This window comes from Syngnathus floridae, chromosome 5 (genome assembly GCF_059516105.1).
Source record: "Syngnathus floridae isolate MCC-2025c chromosome 5, RoL_Sflo_1.0, whole genome shotgun sequence".
In the NCBI taxonomy this organism is placed as follows: Eukaryota; Metazoa; Chordata; class Actinopteri; order Syngnathiformes; family Syngnathidae; genus Syngnathus; species Syngnathus floridae.
This window is the reverse complement of record NC_142417.1, coordinates 11413056-11433815: the sequence shown is the minus strand read 5'-3', so window position 1 is coordinate 11433815 and position 20760 is coordinate 11413056. Positions and strand designations below refer to the sequence as shown.

The 20760-nt window shown below is 40.6% G+C and overlaps 1 protein-coding gene across 1 annotated transcript in view; it reads right to left on the bottom strand.

Annotated features, from left to right (window-relative positions):
- LOC148398147 (transmembrane protein 132C) overlaps positions 1-20760 on the bottom strand; it is an 80515-nt gene that overhangs the window by 6341 nt on the left and 53414 nt on the right. Inside the window, exons 5-6 of the mRNA XM_088377042.1 lie at positions 11253-11396; positions 3063-3271 (exon numbers count right to left, since the gene is read on the bottom strand). Of these exons, the coding sequence (XP_088233168.1) occupies positions 3063-3271; positions 11253-11396 (353 nt within the window). The remainder of the gene's footprint in view (positions 1-3062; positions 3272-11252; positions 11397-20760) is intronic.

Genomic DNA, 20760 nt, shown 5'->3' with positions numbered 1-20760 from the left:
GGTTTGAAAAGAGCTTCCATGGCTGCCTGGAGTGGGAGAGCAAGGCCATAAACGGATTACCTTTTCAAGCAAAACAAGACATCTTTGTGCAATGAAATGGGATTTGCTCTGTAGTATCAATGAAACTATCAATAGAACATGAAGCAAAGGAGAAATGTATGGTCCTTGGCTATGGAGCGGCGTTGTGTTGGTGCAGTAAATTGGTTTGCAGAGCAGCTGCTTCCTCTTTGCAAAACACTTTTGAGTTGTCAGGGTAGCAATTTCTTGCACGGAATTAGGGATGCTTGTTGCTTTAGCTTAAAATAGGAGATCTGTTGTCTCTAAGCTGGCCCTGCATGACACGTTTATTGCATATTCATGAAAGCTAACTCTCCTACTCATGACTTTTTCTCAAAAAATAGGAATACTATTTTCCTAAATTTGAGGTAGCAGTGTAATTTGTTTTTGTCCTTTCATTACATCATATTTGGTTTTTCAAATGCAAGGGACTTTTTTCAACGAATTTACTGAATTTGGAAATAGACAAGATTGGTCATTAATTTATGTCCATTTATTCTACGAACACTATCATGAGTGTTCAGTCATAGATAGAAAGGGGAGACAATCTGCCATCTTAAACTAATAGTAAAACAAAACACGAAGACTGTCCTGGTTCTTACTCATTTTCTCCTTTTAAATTCAGAGGATACTTTAAATAATAATGTAAAGGTAATCTGTTTTTCATTTTTCTCTGTCTGACAAATCAGATGTGAAGACAAGATCTAAAAAAGATTATTTTTATTGGTATAAAGAAAGGGAAAGAAACTCTGTATAATAATTTGAAAGAAGTGCTATGCCTTATGCCTGAGTGTTACTCCTACACAAGTTTGTCGTTCGTGAGGGCTTATCTTGTCTCCATTTTGACAAGGATTAGGGAGGGAAGGGGTGAGGCATGCACGCAGTGCCAGTCATCAACTAAGAGAGGAGAGCTTTTGCAACAATCCGACTAACGTGCTTGATGGTGCTTATTTTCCCGCAGTGCAGCTGCAACTTCGCCAGCCTAGCTGAGAGAAGAAGTTGTCTCAAATTAGTACCGGAGCTCCTTGGCTCACTCCCGTCTAGGCTTACGGAAAGTGGACCATTGGCCTTTCACGCAAAGAGACAGAGTTCTACTTTAAAAGGTCATGTCTGCTAGCCCCTGATAAACAAAGACAGGCAAAGGACAAAGAAAACAAGCAGTCATGTTGGCATCAACAATTACAACACACCCGGGCTGTCCCTATTGATAAAGTCATCCAGCACACCTCTGGGAGTTTTTCACTTTCATTCCTCCATTCATTTTTTATATATGGGTGAGCTGAAGCCTGTCCCGGCTGATTTTGGATGAACGGCAGTGATCACACTGGACTGGTTGCCAGTCAATTGCAGGGCTTGCTCTTCATCTCACTAGAAAGGGGCACATGTAAATAGCACAACAGTGCACAGGAAGACTACAAGTTCAACACTTTCCAAATGTAATTAGAGTCAAGGTAGGCTCATAGTTTTTCCATCAATTGATGCAATTTGTCAATGTTAGAGTGGAGATCTTGGCAGATGCTGCTGGTGATGAGCCCCCAGGGGAGTAATCTGACCTCGATACAGCTCTAATAATGTCTTTCCGACTGATGACTGAGAGATGCGATGGCAGGCCACCTTAAGCCGGCTGTAATGACAAGCTGTATTGCACTGGTCAGCCATTTTCTGATCAACCTCCAAGTGTCAGTGGGCATGAAGGTGGAAAGAGGCAGCCATCATCATTCATCCACACCTGTCATAATTCAAACTACAGTAGAAATATCACACTTCACAAGTGATAAAAGCAATCATCACTGAAATTAAGCTAGTTTTCCCACAGAGGACAATTATTCAGTGACGTGCATGGAATTTGGACGTGGGAATTTAGTGACCTAATGGTTTGTGAAACATTGGTCCATGGCCTGGTACTGGTCTGCAGTGAGAGGTTTTTTTTTCTATTTGCAGCGGAATGTACATCAGTATCCCCAACCGTCATCGTCAGTTAGCTTCCAAAAAAACAAGATACGTCATGCTGCCCACAGCCTACGCAATGAGCCCCGCAATGGGGAACAATAGGAAATATACTGTACTGAAATATACCCCCGTACATCGTACCAATCTGGATATGCCACCCCAAACTACCCCCCAACATACCCTTCAACACAATGACTGGAAGCTGCACAGTCAAGACACGAGATGTGAAATGAAGATATTAAACGGGTGGAAATAAATTCATACAATTCATTCAAGTTGTGAATGTAGGTCAGAGCTTCTGATAGTGTTTGGGAAAGCAGAGAAGGTCTTGAAGGCCCAACTGCACGCTACTGCAATTACTGTGACATAAGTCTGCAAGACATAGCAGGACAGTTATTTGATTATTTTAGGGATTAGGCACAAATTCCACATAGAAAAATGTCACGGACCAAATAAAAACTGATTGGAATTGGTAAGGCTTATACAAATAAAACTATTTTGTCCTAGCTGCAAATTCCGAGGTCGTACAGCACATTAGTGTAATTTTTCAATGTCACTTCCTGTTAGTGGGGTGACTTAAAAGGGGCCAAAGCTATTGCCTATTTCTGCTTATTTCGACTGTTGCTGCAATAAATTTGACCAATCATAATCTCTGTTTAACTTTTAAAAGGTACAAACTGTTCAGTGTTAGGACGGGTGATTTTTTTATTTTTTTTATTATTAGTACGATATTTGCTTTGACGGGGCAATATTGTCTAACTTGATTTACGACTTTCCTGCACCAAGTAAATATTTCACTCGACGTGGTTGAAATTTAGTGGTGACTTGCTTGATTATTTTTTTTCCACAGTAACTTGGGTCTCGCTTGGTACAACTTAAGACTTACTTGCGACTTGCACATACTTTACCGCTTTTGAGCACTACTAAAAAAATAAATCCAAGCAACCCACTCAGTAAGACAGAAGACACACCACACCAATTTTGTTTAAGGAAGGGATGTGAGCATTTGTGGGCACACACGTGTCATTTTATAAGAGCATCATGCAGCACCTTACCTAGGACTGTTGGCCATGATGGGCACCCGCCACCCTTTGATCTGGCTCAGTTCTGTGTCAGTCACTTCGATTTGGAGGGGAAGCCGAGGGATCCACACGTTGAGCTCCAGCTGAGCACTCAGGTAGGTGTAGGTAAAATTCACCGCCATCTTCACTTTGCCCTTCATCTCTTTGCCATTCACAAAAACATAATCACACCTTTCGGACACCTGCAGAGGAAGAGGAGTAGGGTTTAAGAAGGATGGTGGTTATAAAGTTCAGCTTTTGCACTACACTGAAGGATAGTCTGAGCACTGTGGTCATTCCACCCTCCAAGTTGATTGTAAGACTTTACACTGCTGAGCAATCCTGAGTGTAGCTACTTTGATCAAGATGAAAGGTACTCAATCTGCTCCACTCGTAATATAAAAAAGCAAGGAAGGAAGGACATCTTTTGAACCACAAGGAAAAAGAAATAGACTCTTCTTTTAAAGTTCAGCTTACGGCTAAAAGAGGTACCAACAGATGGGAACTGGTAAAAGGAGAGAAGTCGTCTCTTGATAAAATGACCAAACTCAAAGCCATCTGTTTTATAAATTACTAAGCAAAAAGAATGACCCGTCCAATTTTGTGCTATAGAAAGATTCAACTCTTTATCTTTTTGGCATATTGTCTTTGAAAACACTATCTTGGCTTGTTTTTCACTTGCATCAGTTTAAAGGATGTTCAAAATCCCGCATACCCTCTCTTTAAAAGCTTTATGATTAAGCATTAAGCATCTATTTCTATTATATATGTATATTTTGTTTGTTTTTTAAGGCATGCACTCTTCGAGATATAAATCAACAAGGCAAAACCAGAATTTGCTTGTTTTCAGATTTGGATGTTTTCTCTCATCAACCTCATTAATCCTACGAAATGGCAAACTTCTCTGACTTGGAATTTGATGGCCGTTCCTCTCCTGTGAGGTACTGCATATAAACAGCTATTCATCACCAGATTTTTGCAAGAGCAACAGCTGTGCACACCTCTGTGACAGAGAAACAAACTTTGTATTTGGAGTCTTGTTGCTTCAGACACAGTCACAGCACCTTTACTGCAAACTGTGCCTGTCTTTGGGCGGGGTACACCCTGAATTGGTTGGTGCTGCTCTCAAATTATATATTATATGTCTCACCGCCATCTTTCTGCTACGGATCCCCAAAGGTATAAAGTTACAAACAAAGCGGATTGCAAATTTTCTGGATCAGTGACGACAGCACGTGTAACAAATACAATGCACTTACTTCATCACTTATGGGAATACAAGAAGTTGTTTGTGACGACATTTTGCTCGCACATTGGGGTACCTCAACGTATTTATTTAAAAGAAAGCAATAAGTACATAGGTCTGTGGAAATATGACATCAATCACAGTAAAATAAAAGAGCCAATTGTACTTTTTTTTAATCTATTCCTGCCGGGCATCAATCATCTAAGCAGAAAATGTAAGAAACATGTCACATAACAAACATTTCATAACACTTCCTACTTATATATAACTCCAAAACAGACTATCATTATATAAATATGTGGTGCCCATTTAACTCCTCCTCAAAGCAAAGTGTGAATTAGACAGTTGCTGCCAGTCCAATTCAGAAAGAACCGTAAATGTCTGGGAGGATCCACTGGCACATTAATCAGACACATTAGGCAGCGAACAGGAGAATACTTAGAGCGCACATTAGGGCTGTCTCTGGATCCAGCCCAGGAAATTAACAACTTACCAGACAGAGACAATCCATGGCAGATATGAAACAACGGGACCAGACAGCATGAAGGTGGGCTGAGACTGTCTTTGCCTTGACAAGCAATTAACCATTCAGACTCGTCTACGCTGACAACACTGCTCACTTGAATGCATTAGTTGTATGTTAAGTCCATGGAAATCTCTTCACACAAAACAATTGCAAATGGCCAAGTTCTTAAACAGCTAATAACAAAGGCCCTCGTGAGGAAAAGCGGTTGAGAAAATGGATGGATGAATGGAGTACAGTATTGCACCATAAACATAAAAATGTACAAATAAAAAAGTAGAGTTAATAAATGCAAATATTGACGAAACCCTTCAGGATGGATGGATGGATGGATGGATAGACTGAGAGATGGAAAGTCACAATCAAAAGCGGTGAAATATAATTGTTAATAACGCATACTATCACTTATCAGTAAGAGGTTAAATTAACCCCACTTGTTTCCCACAACATGACCTTTATAATCCCCATTTTTCACACGTTTATCCTAATTTTCATTTCAGTTTTTATTTGAATTACCTTCCCTATCCTGATGTCCTGTTTAACACTACATTAAAGATATCTAATGGCACTTCATCAAACAAAATTGGAAGGTAAGAAGATAAACGTAAACATGCTGTGTCAAGTACGGTAGGTTTGAAACTAACCATCACTGTGGTGATCCGTTTCAAACGTCCGACAGAAATGTTAACATGAATGTTATCATGGCAAATGTTTAATAGAGATAAATGCAAAGTCATCATTTACTTATTTGTTGTTTGTCACTGCTTGAACACTTCTTTGCATTGTCAGCCTTGCTGTTTGATGCCTTTCACGTACTAATGTGGTCAGAGTTGAGAAGGGTGTGTCTTCTCAAACAAAAGTGCTTCTGCTCAAACAAAAGTGAAAGTCTGCTCAAACAAGAAGAAGGCGGAGTTGTGGAAAGTGGAAACTGTGAAGAAATGAACTCAACATTCTGATCAGTGAGGTGAAAAGTTCTTCTTTTGTGCCATGGAGATCGGTTGAGAGTTCATTGTTAGACGTTATAATAGCTACAAAACTAGTATATTGCATTACAAATTGTCACTGTATGCAGGTCGATCTTGCGCAGCTCTGACCACAAATTACCAATCTTTTGCCTGCGGCGTATGAAATACTAATGAAAACAAACAGTAAAAAAGATATGAAGTAAAATATGAGACTTTTGAGGCACCCGGCAAAAGCACCAGAGTACCATCTTACTGTAGATATAGGGCTGTTTATGCGAGGCACAGGCTGGATGCAGTAGTTTATACAGTTGGCCCTTGAGCTGCCAAAACTATAAATTTGGAAAGAGGAATGTTCGTGCAAAATAAGGAGGCTGGAGAATTATTATTGTCTTCACGTCAGACAAGATTTGTGGAAGCAAGGCGAAACTCTACAGAGGTTAAAAGGAAAGAAAATGTGACCTTGGGTGACCTTTTCTTTTTCAAATTCACTATCATCACAAGGCCACCAGTGAGTGCATCATTTTATGGGCACAGTGATTCATTATTCAGGTTTAATGTCACTATGTGTTTCCATTCACTGAGAGCAATGAGAGTGGAGGATGAATGCTCTGACCAAAGATCCCACGGGTGGAGCTGTGACTTTTTCCTCTCTAACATCTTAGCCGACAGTTTAATTTCCCTGCGGAACGCCCCTTAACAATCCATATTCCCATATCAGGCAAGATGAGGTGGATCTAAGTCACAAAATAGCCTCCTTTTTGACTTTGTGTGATCATAGCTTTACTTGAACTTGACCTGTCTCAGGCTGCCCATTCTCAGACTGATAGTTTCAACTAAAGTGGAAGCAGCTTTTTGCACAGCAGGGGTGGCACATCAAGATGTTATGGTGAAACTAAGTCCCGGCACGGTTTCGCATAGATTATTTAGGAGTTTGTGGGAATCTACAGGAACAAGCTGCTGATTCAACGCTCAACTTTCCTCAGTTATAAGGGATGCGTTGTGTTGTGTCTTGTGACCCGGGTTTGAGAGACTCTCTAAAAATATGAGACAACTGGAACAAGCTGTCAGCTGTGAATAAATATCAAACACTCTTTCATGTAGGTGCCTGGTGTTTGTTTATACTTCACAAAAAAATTTATACTGACTTGCTAAACATAGAAATCATTGTATCTGCAACATATTTATTGATGTCAAATCATGTTCATTTCTCTGTTTTAATGCATCATCATTGGTACTTTTCAGACAGTGAACATGTTTGTTTTTGACACTTTCTGAGTTGACTATGATAGTGACAAGCCACTTAATGTAATGTAACTAACCAGCATATTTATTCAAATAAAACCAGTGCCTCCCCAGTCATGAACCTCACAGCACGTCACTTGTATTCTTATGTTGTGAATGTGCAATTATTACAATAATATTCAAAATAAGGGCTGACCGATTTGAATTGAATTTTGGTTAACCCTAATCCTAATTTTAAAAAAAAAAAGCAGAATTAAATCCCCCAAAAACTACCCCAAAAAATCTAAATAAACCTACCAACCTAAATTCCTACCAAACCTAAATTCAATCAGATGCAATGCTAAGGATCAGGTGGTGCCCGGACGGAGTGGCGGCCATTTTGGAAAAATCATGGTACCGTGAGTGTAAGGGACACCCAAAATAAGGACATTCAGGTAAAATAGCACACCAATGTAAGCTACTGTGAAGATTGCAGTGATTGTGAGAGAGCACAGCAACTGGGACACTCAGCCAATGGGATCCCCAGATGTCTCAACTACAGAAGTAGAATGATAATGTTGAAATGAAAATAGAAGTACAATACCATTAAACAGTAATTGACAAAATAAAATTGACAGCTGAACATTTAAATCAATGAGATCAAAAGTGTATGGGATAAAGAAAAAATAGTAAGATAGTGGGTGATATGAAATGAATAAGCAACTACTTAGGGTTGAGAATATTAGAATAGGATTTGACTAATAATCGAAAATCCAATAAAGCAGCGCTCAGGGCCGTTTGAAAGTATATCCAAATTACCTGGAGTAACTGCCTGAGAATGAGAGGTAGTACACAAGGGACCCACAAGAGGAAGCCACCAGGAACCTGAATGAATGGGAACCGTGAGTGTAGGAACTTTCTGAAATAGTGACCCTCTGGCAACAACAACAACAACAGGTTGGCCTTCCCTGGGGCCTTGCGGTGTATGAAGCACAGGGAAGTGGAAGGAATTAAATCCAGCCTCTCATTAGCACAGGGAAGTGGAAGGAATTAAATCCAGCATCTCCTTAGGTCTTACGTTGTAATGGGACAAAGGAGATTGCTCAAAAAGATAGGAGCATACTTTTGTAGGCTGATTCTCACCCTGATCGGTGTGGATCGATCCCCAGCTCTTTTGCCCTGAGTGGCTTGACCTGGATACCTAGCGGTGTTAACGAAGGGTCAAGCCTCGCTCATGCTAAAGCACGCAGGGTGTGGTATTCCAGAGCGGAAAGACCTTAATCGAGGCTCAGTCTTCTGAGGGTTAGCCGCGCTCCTGCAACAGCACATTGCACCACATACCTTAAGATTGGACTCTGAATGGAAAATTTGAACGGTCTTGAAATTTTTACCCCTAATATTCACATCCCCTCGTCCAGCTTAGGTGACTCGGCCGATGATGCACCGGGACCGAGGCGATGTAGAGTAGGGTTTCTTTTTCAGCCATTCCCTCCACAGGTATTGCAATACAGGTGAGTTCCCTCGAGGTACTTTGTTTGACTTCCCTGGAGCCTCGCAAAGTTGGAGGAATGGATCCAGCATCTCCTTAGGTCGTGTGTTGCCATGGGACAAAGAAGATTGCTCAAGCAGAAAGAAGCTTTTTTTTTCTAGGTACAACTGAAAGGAGAGCACCGGGGAGGCACTGCTTAGTCAGGGCTGGCTCCAGTGGTCTTGGACCCTGATCGGAGGAGAAAGGCAGCGGTTCACCGCGGCTGGTTCTCACTCTGATTGCCGTGGATTGAACCCCAGCTCTTCTGCCCTGAGTGGCTTGACCTGGATACCTAGCGGTGTTAACAAAGGGTCAAGGCGACTCAGGGGGTAAGTATGCGGCCCCCCTGAGTTCCGACTCTAGGAACAAAGCACGCAGGGTGTGGTGGTCCAGAGCGGAAGGACCTTAATCGAGGCTCAGTCTTCTATGAGGGTAGCCTCGCTCATGCAACAGCACATTGCACCACACACGTTAATATTGGACTCTAAATGGTGACTTGGACCAGGTTCCAAATTCTTACCCCTAATATTCACATCCCCTAGTCCAGCTTAGGTGACTAGGCCGAGGATGCACCGGGACCTAGGCGATGTAGAGTAGGGTTTCTTTTTCAGCCATTCCCTCCACAGGTATTGCAATACAGGTGAGTTCCCTCTAGGTACTTTGTTTGACTTCCCTGGAGCCTCGCGATGTAGGAAGCACAGCAAAGTTGGAGGAATGGATCCAGCATCTCCTTAGGTCGTGCGTTGTCATGGGACAAAGAGTGCTCAAGCAGAAAGAAGCTTTTTTTTGTAGGTACAACTGAGAGGAGAGCACTGGGGAGGCACTGCTTAGTCAGGGCTGGCTCCAGTGCTCTTGGAGCCTTATCGGAGGAGAAAGGCAGCGGTTCACCGCGGCTGGTTCTCACTCTGATCGGCGTGGATTGAACCCCAGCTCTTCTGCCCTGAATGGCTTGACCTGGATACCTAGCGGTGTTAACGAAGGGTCAAGGCAACTCAGGGGGTAAGTATGCGGCAGGGATGGCCGGTCAGAGGAGGCAAGGAAGGTTTGCTACGCGTCCGCTGTCATGAACCTCATGCGGTGAGGCCACTGCATCTAGAAGACCTTGCATTGTCTTCCTTATGCAAGTTCACCACTGTGTTTTGAGTGTGTCATTAAAGATTTGAACGAGTGAACATTTTGGACCGTATATATATTGTAAGACAGGTTAAATTACATTTACACTTGTCAAAAGCTCAAACCTATGCCAATACATTCACCAATAGATTTGAAACTGATACCACAGTATAACTCTGAAAATAAAGTATTAATTATATCTTGTTATCAATACCGTTGCTTTTCACTAAGGAGGCTCTGCTTTATGTTTTGCAGCAGTATTTGAACATGTGACTAAGTCCTTGTGGTCATTGATCCATTTGTTTGGTTAATTGTGTTTGATGGGAGGAAATAAAAAAAACAACAGTTTTGATGGCATTTGATGAATAAAAACAATCTCTGTGAAACATATGGGACGGAATAAGCATAAACTGATTTCATGACAAAATAGCCAGAGTCAAGGAGGATCACATTGTGCCCTGTAAATTGGACAATCCAATCTTCCAAAGTGCATGTAGTATATATCATGATTGCAGCAGCATTAAGGGAGTGTAAAAATCTCATTAATCTTTTATTCTAGCAGAAAACTATTATTTTATTATGGAAGTAATTCGGATAATTTCCTCCATTCAGGACATTTCATCCCAGCGCTGCGTGTCCCGAGCCCGTAGCATCATCAGTGACCCATCACACCCCCACCATGGACTGTTCTCCCTGCTGCCCTCTGGGAAGAGGTTTCGCAGCATCCGCTGCAGGTCCACTGGGTTTTGCAACAGCTTTTTCCCTGCTGTCATCAGACGGTTGAACATTTGAACTGTTGAACTCTAAACTGGACTCTGCATCACACATACACAGAACTGAACATTATGACACTACGAACCACTATTTTGCACTGCCAACTTTGCTGAACTTTTATAATCCATGTAAATTTAAAAGTATGTAACCTGGTTTAGCATTCCTCTGCACACTTTTTAAATACTGTTTTGTCAAAGTCAAAGTCAAAGTCAAAGTCAGCTTTATTGTCAATTTCTCCACATGCCAAAGACACACAAAGAAACCGAAATTTCGTTCCCCCCTATCCCACGGTGACAAGACATGGCTCACAACAGACAAACAGTAAACAAGTATAACAAAAGCGTGCTGAATAAATAATGAATAAATAACACAACAATAAATAAATAAATAATTAATTAAGAGGAGCGCAAAAACGCGTACAGCAGACATTCCCGAAAATAGCGCAACAGTGCCGCACGCTACGCAGAAGGGGGTAGCGAGTTCAGGGCCCTAACAGCCTGGAGAAAGAAGCTGTTGGCGAGTCTGGTGGTGCGGGAGCGCAGGCTCCTGTACCTCTTCCCAGAGGGCAGAAGGTCAAACAAGGAGTGAGCCGGGTGACTCACATCTCTGGCAATCGAGGTTGTCTCCTTGCACTATTAAATACTTGTCACTGCTGCACTTTATACTTATTTTATTTTATGTTTTTATATAGTATGTTATTTTTATTCAACCACAATATCACTGCATTGTTGTAAACTTTATGCAACGGTATTTTGTTTTGTATGCACCCCGTGCAGACAATGACAGTTTGACTAAGTCGAATAATATCACTAACCTTGACCACGTCTTCATCTGTGGTGCGACACTCCACTGCTTCAGAGACATCAATAACTGAAGCGTCTATTCCGATGGTTACCACCTTCACAGGGACAGCAACAGTTTTCCCAGTCAGGACTGCTGTATTTAAAATCTCAGTATCCTATGGAAGGAAATCAGAGCATAATCAGCGCTGTAAAAGAAACAACAGAATTTTTGGGAGTTGTGAGGTTCGACTCAGGAATACCAACAGTTTATGCTTACCATTGTCATCATTTAAGAGAATGATTATGAGAACCCGTTCTCCTCGTGATGACAACTTCAGCCAGTTAATTCATGGACATTGTTAACTTGATAGTATGACTGCTAAGTTAACATAATTATAGATTGGACAATAACATTTTGTTGACTCATTTAGTAGCAAAATTGTGGCTATGTAATGTATTTTTTTAAAATAAATTTGTGACAAGGACACTCTTATAAAGCCATAAATTTGGTGGCTGTTTCCCATTAAGAGGTTTGATCCAACTTGAATATGTGTTTCTTAAAGGAAAATACATTTGCGTCGAAGCACCTGTAGTGGACTAAGAGACAATACTGACTTGTTTTTTTTTTGGTTACTGGAATAAAAATCGAATAGAGTATCAGTAACACTAGTTCGTGATTGATAGTAAAATACCAAGTAGGAACATGGTAATAAAGAAATGGGCAAATAAATACACTATGTAATATAGTTTTACCAAAGTCACCTCATTACGTCTACAATTTATTTTTGCACTCAAATGATTGTCACAATAATAAATAATAAGAACAAAATCTGACTAACGCTAACTTGTAGAGTCAATAATGGAGAATACATTTGTGGTTATACTAATTGCCTGGTAAAAAGAACTCTAAGGAGACATCTGTGCCAGTTTGAGGATTCAAAATGCGTGCCATTTCTGCCGTGTACTGTAGCCTCTTTTCTCACAGGTCTTCTGAGTAAATATTCTTCTATGAGGCAGACTAACACCCGAAGGCATCCATCTTCTATAAGAGCCGTGAGCCTCACAGCGTCTGTCTTGTCCCTGAAGCTATAGGCTACGAATGTAAAGCTGGAGTTGTGAAGAGCTGCATATCTCTAAATTACAAATGGCAAAACAGACAATTTTGAATTTGACGAGCAAGCAGTGCAAAGACGATGACACGAATAATAAGCCTCTCATTTTTAATTGGGGTTTCTTAAAAGCGCAAATGACAGCCTCACTTCTTTAGACGCTATCAGTACTGCTTCATCACGCTGAACACAAGTCTTAACCTTTAATCACACATGCCAACATTCACACATCGGGGTTGTCACAGAAGATAATGAGGGTCCATTAAAATATGTTTGTGGTAACATTTGCTCTCTGGAGTCACTCACAGAAGACCTATCCAGGCTCTGAAAAATTACTCCTAAATTAGGTGGCTTGATGTATGGATCTCGGAGGCACAGTCATGTCTGACATTGAAGAATCCTGGCAAAAATCTCTAATGGAGTAATGTTTTCAGGATGCTCTAAAGTTCACAGAGTAGCAACCACAAACTGTATTGTGGCATCACTGGCATATTTTTCCCCATAGAGTCAAAGAAGAGTAATATACAATCTGTATGTGGATCTGTTTTAACATTTTATACTTTTGTGACAGTTAAAGAGCAAAAAAAAAGTGGCTTAGGTTTGAATAAAAGTATCCAGGTCATTTTGAGGCATTCGTTTAATAAAATTCACTTAGCATGGGACGGGAGATTATTCTTAACTGAGGCAACAGGCGCAAATTCATTACAAAAGGCACCACTAAGAGATTTTCATTCCACAAAGACTGCAAAGAGCATGAAAGTTCTAATTGGACATGAAAGGATGTACTGTATACCTTCCCTTCCACGCTCCCTTGAGTCAATTCTCGTTTAAACTGAGCGTTTCTTTAAATTAATTCGGTGTCTGCAAGGATTTCCAGAGGGTAGTCTATTAGAAATGTTTTGGTAAATGGTTAAACGGTAGAAGCCAAGGCTGATGCGAGATTACTGTGTTTGAAGATGACCCAGCAGGCTGAGAGCAAGCTGAGAGCAGAGCACTAATAAGCCTCAGTGGGATCTCACAGTGATGCATCAATGGGCCACACAGTAAGACATGGGCAGCACAATTAACTGCAAAAATGGGGACTAATGATGCGCATTGGCAGGGTTTCTCACTCAGCGCTTTCCCAATGAATATGAAATAACACGGATGCCTGTGAAGGTAGGCAGACTGTATTGACATTATTTCACTGTGAGGCGAGAGTTTAAAGTTGCACAGTGAGTTGACAAGCTACAGTTTACATTTTCAGTGCATCGCGAAAGAGACCACGTAATTAACTGCAAATTTTTTTCAATGTGCTTTGTGTTACCCCATTCCAGCACCAATGTCACATATAAATTCTCATAGATCTAGTAGTGATTGGTCATTGTGTAACAATAAAAACATGAACCAATGTTCATTTTACAAAACACAAGCAAACTCTACTGCTTGTTGGAGGCAAGGCGTAAGAATGCACATAAATTTAGAGTACTTAAGGCAGAAAAATACTTTTCACGTAGCTTCCTTGTTTGTGCTGCTCTTCCCAGCCAATTCACCTCAGAGTATTAGAGCGATGTCTTTGTGTCCTATAATCTGGGAAGAAGTAGCTGTCTGCTTTATCAAGGATCTCTTTCTTAGCATTCAGCACACTGCGGGAGCTGGTAATGTGTTCTGGGCTGTAATTTCTGCCGTGTCTCCTCTGGATCTGAATATAAGTGAGATTTATGGTGTCAGCCTGAGTGACATGGGCAGCATGAGAAATAGCAACATCGCCCGTTCTGGTGTCGTGATTAGCTTCTCCTCCTTGTCCGTAGTAATGCGGTTGCGTTCTGACCTGGCCATCCTGGTTAGAGCTGATATAAATGAGCAAACATGGTGGAGCCAGAACTTAGATTAGAACTTGCGGTAGAGCAACAACCTTGTGGATGAGAATGTTTATATATATATATATATATATATATATATATATATATATATATATATATATATATATATATATTGTTATTCTTGATGGTGTATTTAAATAATGAGATCATATTTATCTGTGAGCAAAGGGCCACATCTGTGCCATAAATCTGTTATACATGCTTCACAACCCTTGATGACGTTTTGTCATTTCTCATATCCTTTGACAAACAGATGAAATGAAATAAGATTTGATGAATGGTCGACTTACATGCAATAAATGAAATATTCTTACTTTCTGATCAAGTCCCATCCCTTGATGATGAATTATGAAAGTCAGAAGCAAAAAGACCGTAAAATGGGAATAGGGGACAGCTGCTGATGAATTTTAGGCATTACACACAAATCAGACAGCGTCCCAAAGCCATTAAGATGACCTTTCATCAACTTTTCCCCCCTCATACACAATGTGAAAACTCAGCTGCCTTATTCCAGTGGGTGTTTAATTGGTCAGAAGTGAGACACATGGAAGAGAGTCGGAATAAAGAATATGGAGGCCCCATGCAGAGTGATACATCACTGCATGACAGTACATTGAAGTCGTAGGATGCTTGCGAATAAGCCAACACGTTGCTTTTTAATGAGTCTCCCTCTTTCTACACTATTCCCAGTTCTTCCAATTGGTGCTTCTCCAAGGATAAACCCGTTTTCAGCTCTTCCCCTCCTCCTATCACTTTCTCTGCCCAGCTCAAAGGATCTAAGTGGTAGCAGTCATTGCATGGCTCACAAAAACACCAGGCTGCCTTATAAAACAGCTTAACCTGCTATTCACTAGCACCCTGCCTCAGGTACATGCCACTGAGAGGCATGAGCTTCTCATTACTGCTGAGCAGGGTAAGGAGAAGATTGCTCAGATAGTGGTCCATTGCCAAAGGTACCCCCTAAAAAGGAGAGCTAATGAGGGATCAAGATGACCATCACATGAACAAGAAGAGCTGGCAGCTCTAAATTAGCAGATGTGTCAAGGTCCACTATGGTAAGTGTTTCAAGGAACAGAGCCATTGTGGAAAGGTTGTCTAATGTCCTGTCCAAGTTCACAATAAAGGGTAACCACGGTATTTTGGGAAGAGGCTTGAGATGAACTAGTGTGTAAAGCTACCGTTAGGTTAAGTCATTGAAAAGTTGTTTAGCTGTGCTTTGCTTTCATTTTATGATGACTGTAGGGTATGATATAAAATAATTTCTCGTGAAATAATGCAAAGTATATCAATTGAGGCCACACCTTCATAAACTGGTGAAGTACAAAAAAAAATCATCTCGCATACTGAAAAGAATGTGAACCATTCTGAACACAAATCAGCCCTCACACCACCACCCCCAACGCCCCAGCCCCTCCCACCCCAGATCAATTATGCAAAGGCATTAGCAGAATATCATAGCACCAAGCATCTGATCAACTTTCTCTGATGTCATCCCCATATTGCTCACAACACCTCGGGGGCATTTTTCATTCTGTTTGAAGATTAAGATTTTGAATGACCAGCACGATTGTAGTCAATGAATGTAGCGTGCATTGATGACGATTTGGTTGTTTTGCCGCTAACCTGTATAATAACCACCAAACTATCGAACAATGAAGGTGCGTGTGAAAGGGGGTGCATTGGTAATCATGGCCAGTGAAAAGCGACATACAAAAGTTTAGTGTCGTTTTCATCTTTTGACTCCAAATCAGGTCTTCCATCATCACCAATACCATGTGAACACATTTTCAAAAGCCATAAAAATTGGGAACATGCAATGGAGCCGCCTGAATCATTCTATTGTGTAGAAATCATCATTTCTGGAAAAAAATAAATAAATATTATTATTATTATATAATTAAAATATTATTAACAATATATATATTTAATGAAACACGTTTCTCTGACTTTATTTTTCTACCAGATGTCCCTCATGTTGCTTTTACTGAAGCATCATTGTTGCAAATAATCATCTTTGCTTCTTCTCGTAGATTTGCCATATACATGACAGTCCTTTTGTGTCTTCTCGTAGACACGTATTTCTTGGAACGAGTCAGTTTTTATGAGATTTTTTATGAACGAATCCAGCTTCTGCCTGGACATGGTCTTGGTCATGCTCTCCCATGTCCAGTTGTTTTTTGTGTCCATCTGTTCTTGTCAGCATGATCCCTTCTGTCTTCCAAACAACTGTCTGTCATCTTGTTTTGTCCAGGTGTTCCTCATCTCGTCAGTTTGCATGTATTTTATTCCATGGTTTCTTTCTCTCTTTGTCATTCCATTATGTTTACTGTCTTAGTGCTAATGAATAAAATCAATTGGAAACTGAAATTGCTGTCTTAGTGCTCATGAATAAAATCAATTGGAAACTGATTTTTGGTGTCTATTTGGGATATATAAGATAATAACCTTGTCTTAAGGATTCAAAACATTTAAATTTCACAAATGTTCAAACAATTCTGTATCATAATCATCAGAAATGGAAAAAATGGGGCGAAATATTTTTCTCTGTACTGTATACACCAGTATTGTTTTCTTACATTTCTAAACCTAAAGCTATAATCTATTTCTCAATCATCTTATTCATGACATTATAATTTTATACTTCACACGTACTACTTGAGTTCATCCAGTTTTTCCCGTGTCAGTTTATAGGACATATCCCCTGCAATCACTTTCAAATAAAATTTGTATGTAGACTGTCCTCTGCATCAGTGAGTTGTCTTTTATTGAATATTGGCATTTCATGGATGCTATTGATGGTTCAGTCACACCAAACTGCTCTCCAATGTAAATGAGTTTTGAGAGGACATGATTTATGGGTAAACTTTGCAGAGAAGCATCTTGGTGACACATTGCTGACATGACAAATGCCCCTGAAATTATTAATTCCGCTCTAGTTTGTAGTCTGTGTAAAGCTTGTTGATTTTGTCCTATTTTTATGCAATGTGTTTCTTAACTGTATTGGGACATTTTCATCCTGAAATGTAAACTAGGGGTGAATATACAGCCTACAAGTACACAAACAGAGTTAGTGTCTTCAAAATATAGTTTGTAGAATTGATTGCGGGTTGCTGCTGAGGCAATAAGATACCACTGTCTTGATCCCAGTGGCTGTGAATTGCACCACATGCTGTGAAAATGATCCTGTGAATAAAACATGGGTCCACTTGGAAGGAGTACTTTGTCAGTTTATAGGACATATCCCCTGCAATTCTCAGGAATTCCATACCTGTAATACACATGGATCAACGTGTCAGAGGCGGGAGTGAGACCCTTGTGAATGTCAACAACAGGCGGGCTTATTTTAGGCGGAATCAAGGTCAGACACCAGGGACATAGCCATCTCTCGTCTCACCTCGTGAGTGAGAGCGCTGCGGGGGCTCGAGGGAGGGAGCTGCCTGGAGCTTTGACGGATGCTGGCAATGGTAAAGATTTCTCAGTGGCGCTCCTGCTGTTTTGCCCAATGAGCCTGGGCTCAGAGGATGGAAAACAACCCATTCTGCTCATTCTTAGCCCAGCAACTATTTTGCTCGGTCGATCGAATAAGAGTTCTTCGCCAACAGCCAACCATGCAAGTCGGTTACGACCTCCTGATCTTTTGTCAGATTTCTCCACCCGGCTCTGATCGAGTTCTATTCTGCCAGCTTAGTTTGACTTATCTTGGCTTATCTGCCCCCCTGGACACAGACCTCTCTGACTGGGCACAAAGGGCAGCCTCACTGTAGACTCCATTACCACTAAGAAATAGGCACATTCTTCTCAAAGCTTGGTGGGCCAGGTTATAAGTCAGAAGTGAAGAGAAGTAGCGGCAGCGAATAGGAAATATGGTAGAATGTCGCAGCATTTATTTCATACCTGTTTTTCCTACTACTGTCCAAACATTTCTCAAAAGATGAAAGGGAACAGAAAATCTACTACATTGGCATAAAACATCATTTTGAGAAATCTATTTAAAAAGCTTATCCAAGGTTGGACATCTGAGTGCTTCTCTGTAAATTGTTGCTATGTAAACTTCTAATTTTGAAGTACCGGAAGCTGATAATTATTTGATGTCAGTGATTGCAGGAAGCACTGGAGCAGCAGAACCAATTCAGTGAATCCTGCAGTCAAATGGCAAACAAGGTTTAACATAGGTTTATTTTATAATGTAAATCTCAGCTCACTTTTTGCACTCCAAAAAACATGCATGCTTCTGTGCCCTTCTGAATGACAGTGAAAATATGCATATTTACAATCTACTTTTCCAGGTTAAAGAAATTGGGTGCAAACAAACCAAACTTCTTACATTCACCACAATTATCATGCTGGTATACTCTCAAACAAAAACACTTGGGAGACCAAATGTTGATGTTTTAAGTAGTATAACATCAGACCATGTTCCAAGTTTGTGCTGTGGTTACAATACTAAATCACTAAATCAATAATAGAGCCTAATACTTCATAATCACCCTCTTAACCTTGAGTGCTTGAATGCTGATAATAGCGCACCTGAAGTTTATCCATCAGACCCATTTTGTTTCAAACTTTTGAATCACACGCTTCTCAAAATGTTTTTTTCATCTCTGTCAAACAGCATGCGCATGTCACTTATATACCCTTAAGATAAGACTGACAGGTACGGCGTGCAGCTGCTATAAACAGTATTGCTCAATGTACGTCATTATTGTTTCGTCAGTTTCATATCTGCCGGATTAGCATATAAATACATGTTTGTTTATCTAGTCGTTTTTGACAGCGCTTTCACGAGTTTACTCTCCTGTGCAGACAAGATGCACACTGCAGAGTGAATAGAATCAAAGAATAAAATGAGACATTCATTGGAGAGTGTTGATTGATGACTTTACCATGGGAATGCCGTAGTGGCCACGGTCATGATATATTGTTTAAGGATGCATTGGAAGCCGCATGTGAACACCAACGGCTGCTTTTCACACGTCCTCATCTCCAAGTGTGCCCAGCAAGAGCGAGAGCGCACAGTTTGGTGCCTGGGCTCGAACAGGAAGACGGATGTGCCCAGATATGATTTATGCCCTGTCCCCATGCTCCCTTTCCATCATCACACTTCCACAGCATGGGTAATGATGATGAGGGCAGGCTGGACAGGAGTATGTTACTCTACAATGGCAAAAGATAATGGTAAAGCCTCCTACTGTGCAGAGAAATCCGCTCAGACATCCAATTACTGCCTTTAAGATTCATCTCCTGATGACCTAAAAACACAGCTCCTTCAAGTATAATCGAATGCAGCAACACATGGGGACAAAAGGTGAGCAGGGGGGTGATTCATCTCTAAATTGAATGTTTTCTGTTAGGACAAGAAGCTGGTTAAAATAGCACATAATTAGATATGGCAGATTTAAAAGAATGTGAGACATGCATGCACCGTTATAGTCATCAAAAATAAGTTTTGGGATCTGTGCCCTAACTTGACTCCAGGTTCTTGGTTTTAAATTGGTGACAAATTGAAAGCGTGTTTTGAGCTCACCCAGTTATGGTGGGTTTGTGACAACACACAGGAGGCACGCTTTAAAGTTCGTTTTTCAAAATATGCCGCTGCTCTCCCAGAGGTGTCACATGCTGGTCGAAATGCAATAAACTATGTTGTTCAAACGATCGATTCCAGTAAATCTGCCCAAAAAGTAGGAGGCGTCATGAATTAAAGATCAACTGTAACATAAACCTCAAAATAAGAATCTCATTAGCAATAGGCATTAGTTGTATTGTGCTATGCTCTTCGTTTACATACTATTGTTAGTCATGGCTCTTTATTCATTTGACAGGATTATTCCAGGTCAATACCCATTGTTTAACTTCAGCAGCAGGTTTATTATGACAAACGACTGTCTATCTTATTAGTCTAATTAGTGCTAATCACAGATAAAAGGACCTTCTAGAACAAATCACAGAAGTGATATGTCAACAGATGCTTTCAGCGAGCTCTGTGAAGTCTCAGCTCTCAACTTGATTAAAAAGATTGAGCGGTCTGTGTTTTCTCCGTCCCAATTAGCTCTGGTGAAACCAACACTCTTTCTAGTCCTTCTCCTCTGAGTATTCAAACAATCTTTCCTTTAATCTGTAACCTTTATCGAAAGTCAACCTTGACAATTGATCGTTCAAACCCCCCTCCTTAAAAATTATAAAGTTTGAATTAGACGAGGAGAATATTTGACAATTACCTTGAAGTGCTGTCATGTGATGTGGAATATAAAGTCAAGGACATTGTTGAGGAATCTCAGATTGCAGCTTTGCCTACATTTTGAGCAAGATTACTTTCCAGGACAAAACTAGAAGATAAAACAACTGAAGACCAAGTTTGATTTCCTGTGGTGCTGAAAGGGACCCTGACAGAATGTCAGTAGCACTAGCACTCTCTTTCTAGATATCTAATCAATATTTAAAGCTTGCCGCAATGAATCTGCGAATTTGAAGTGATCCGGAATCTTGAAATTACGAAAGGATTAAAAAATGCAATCATTCTGTGCTTTAAGCTCTGCCAGCATGAAATTGCAACGGCAATAGGTTTGTCTTGA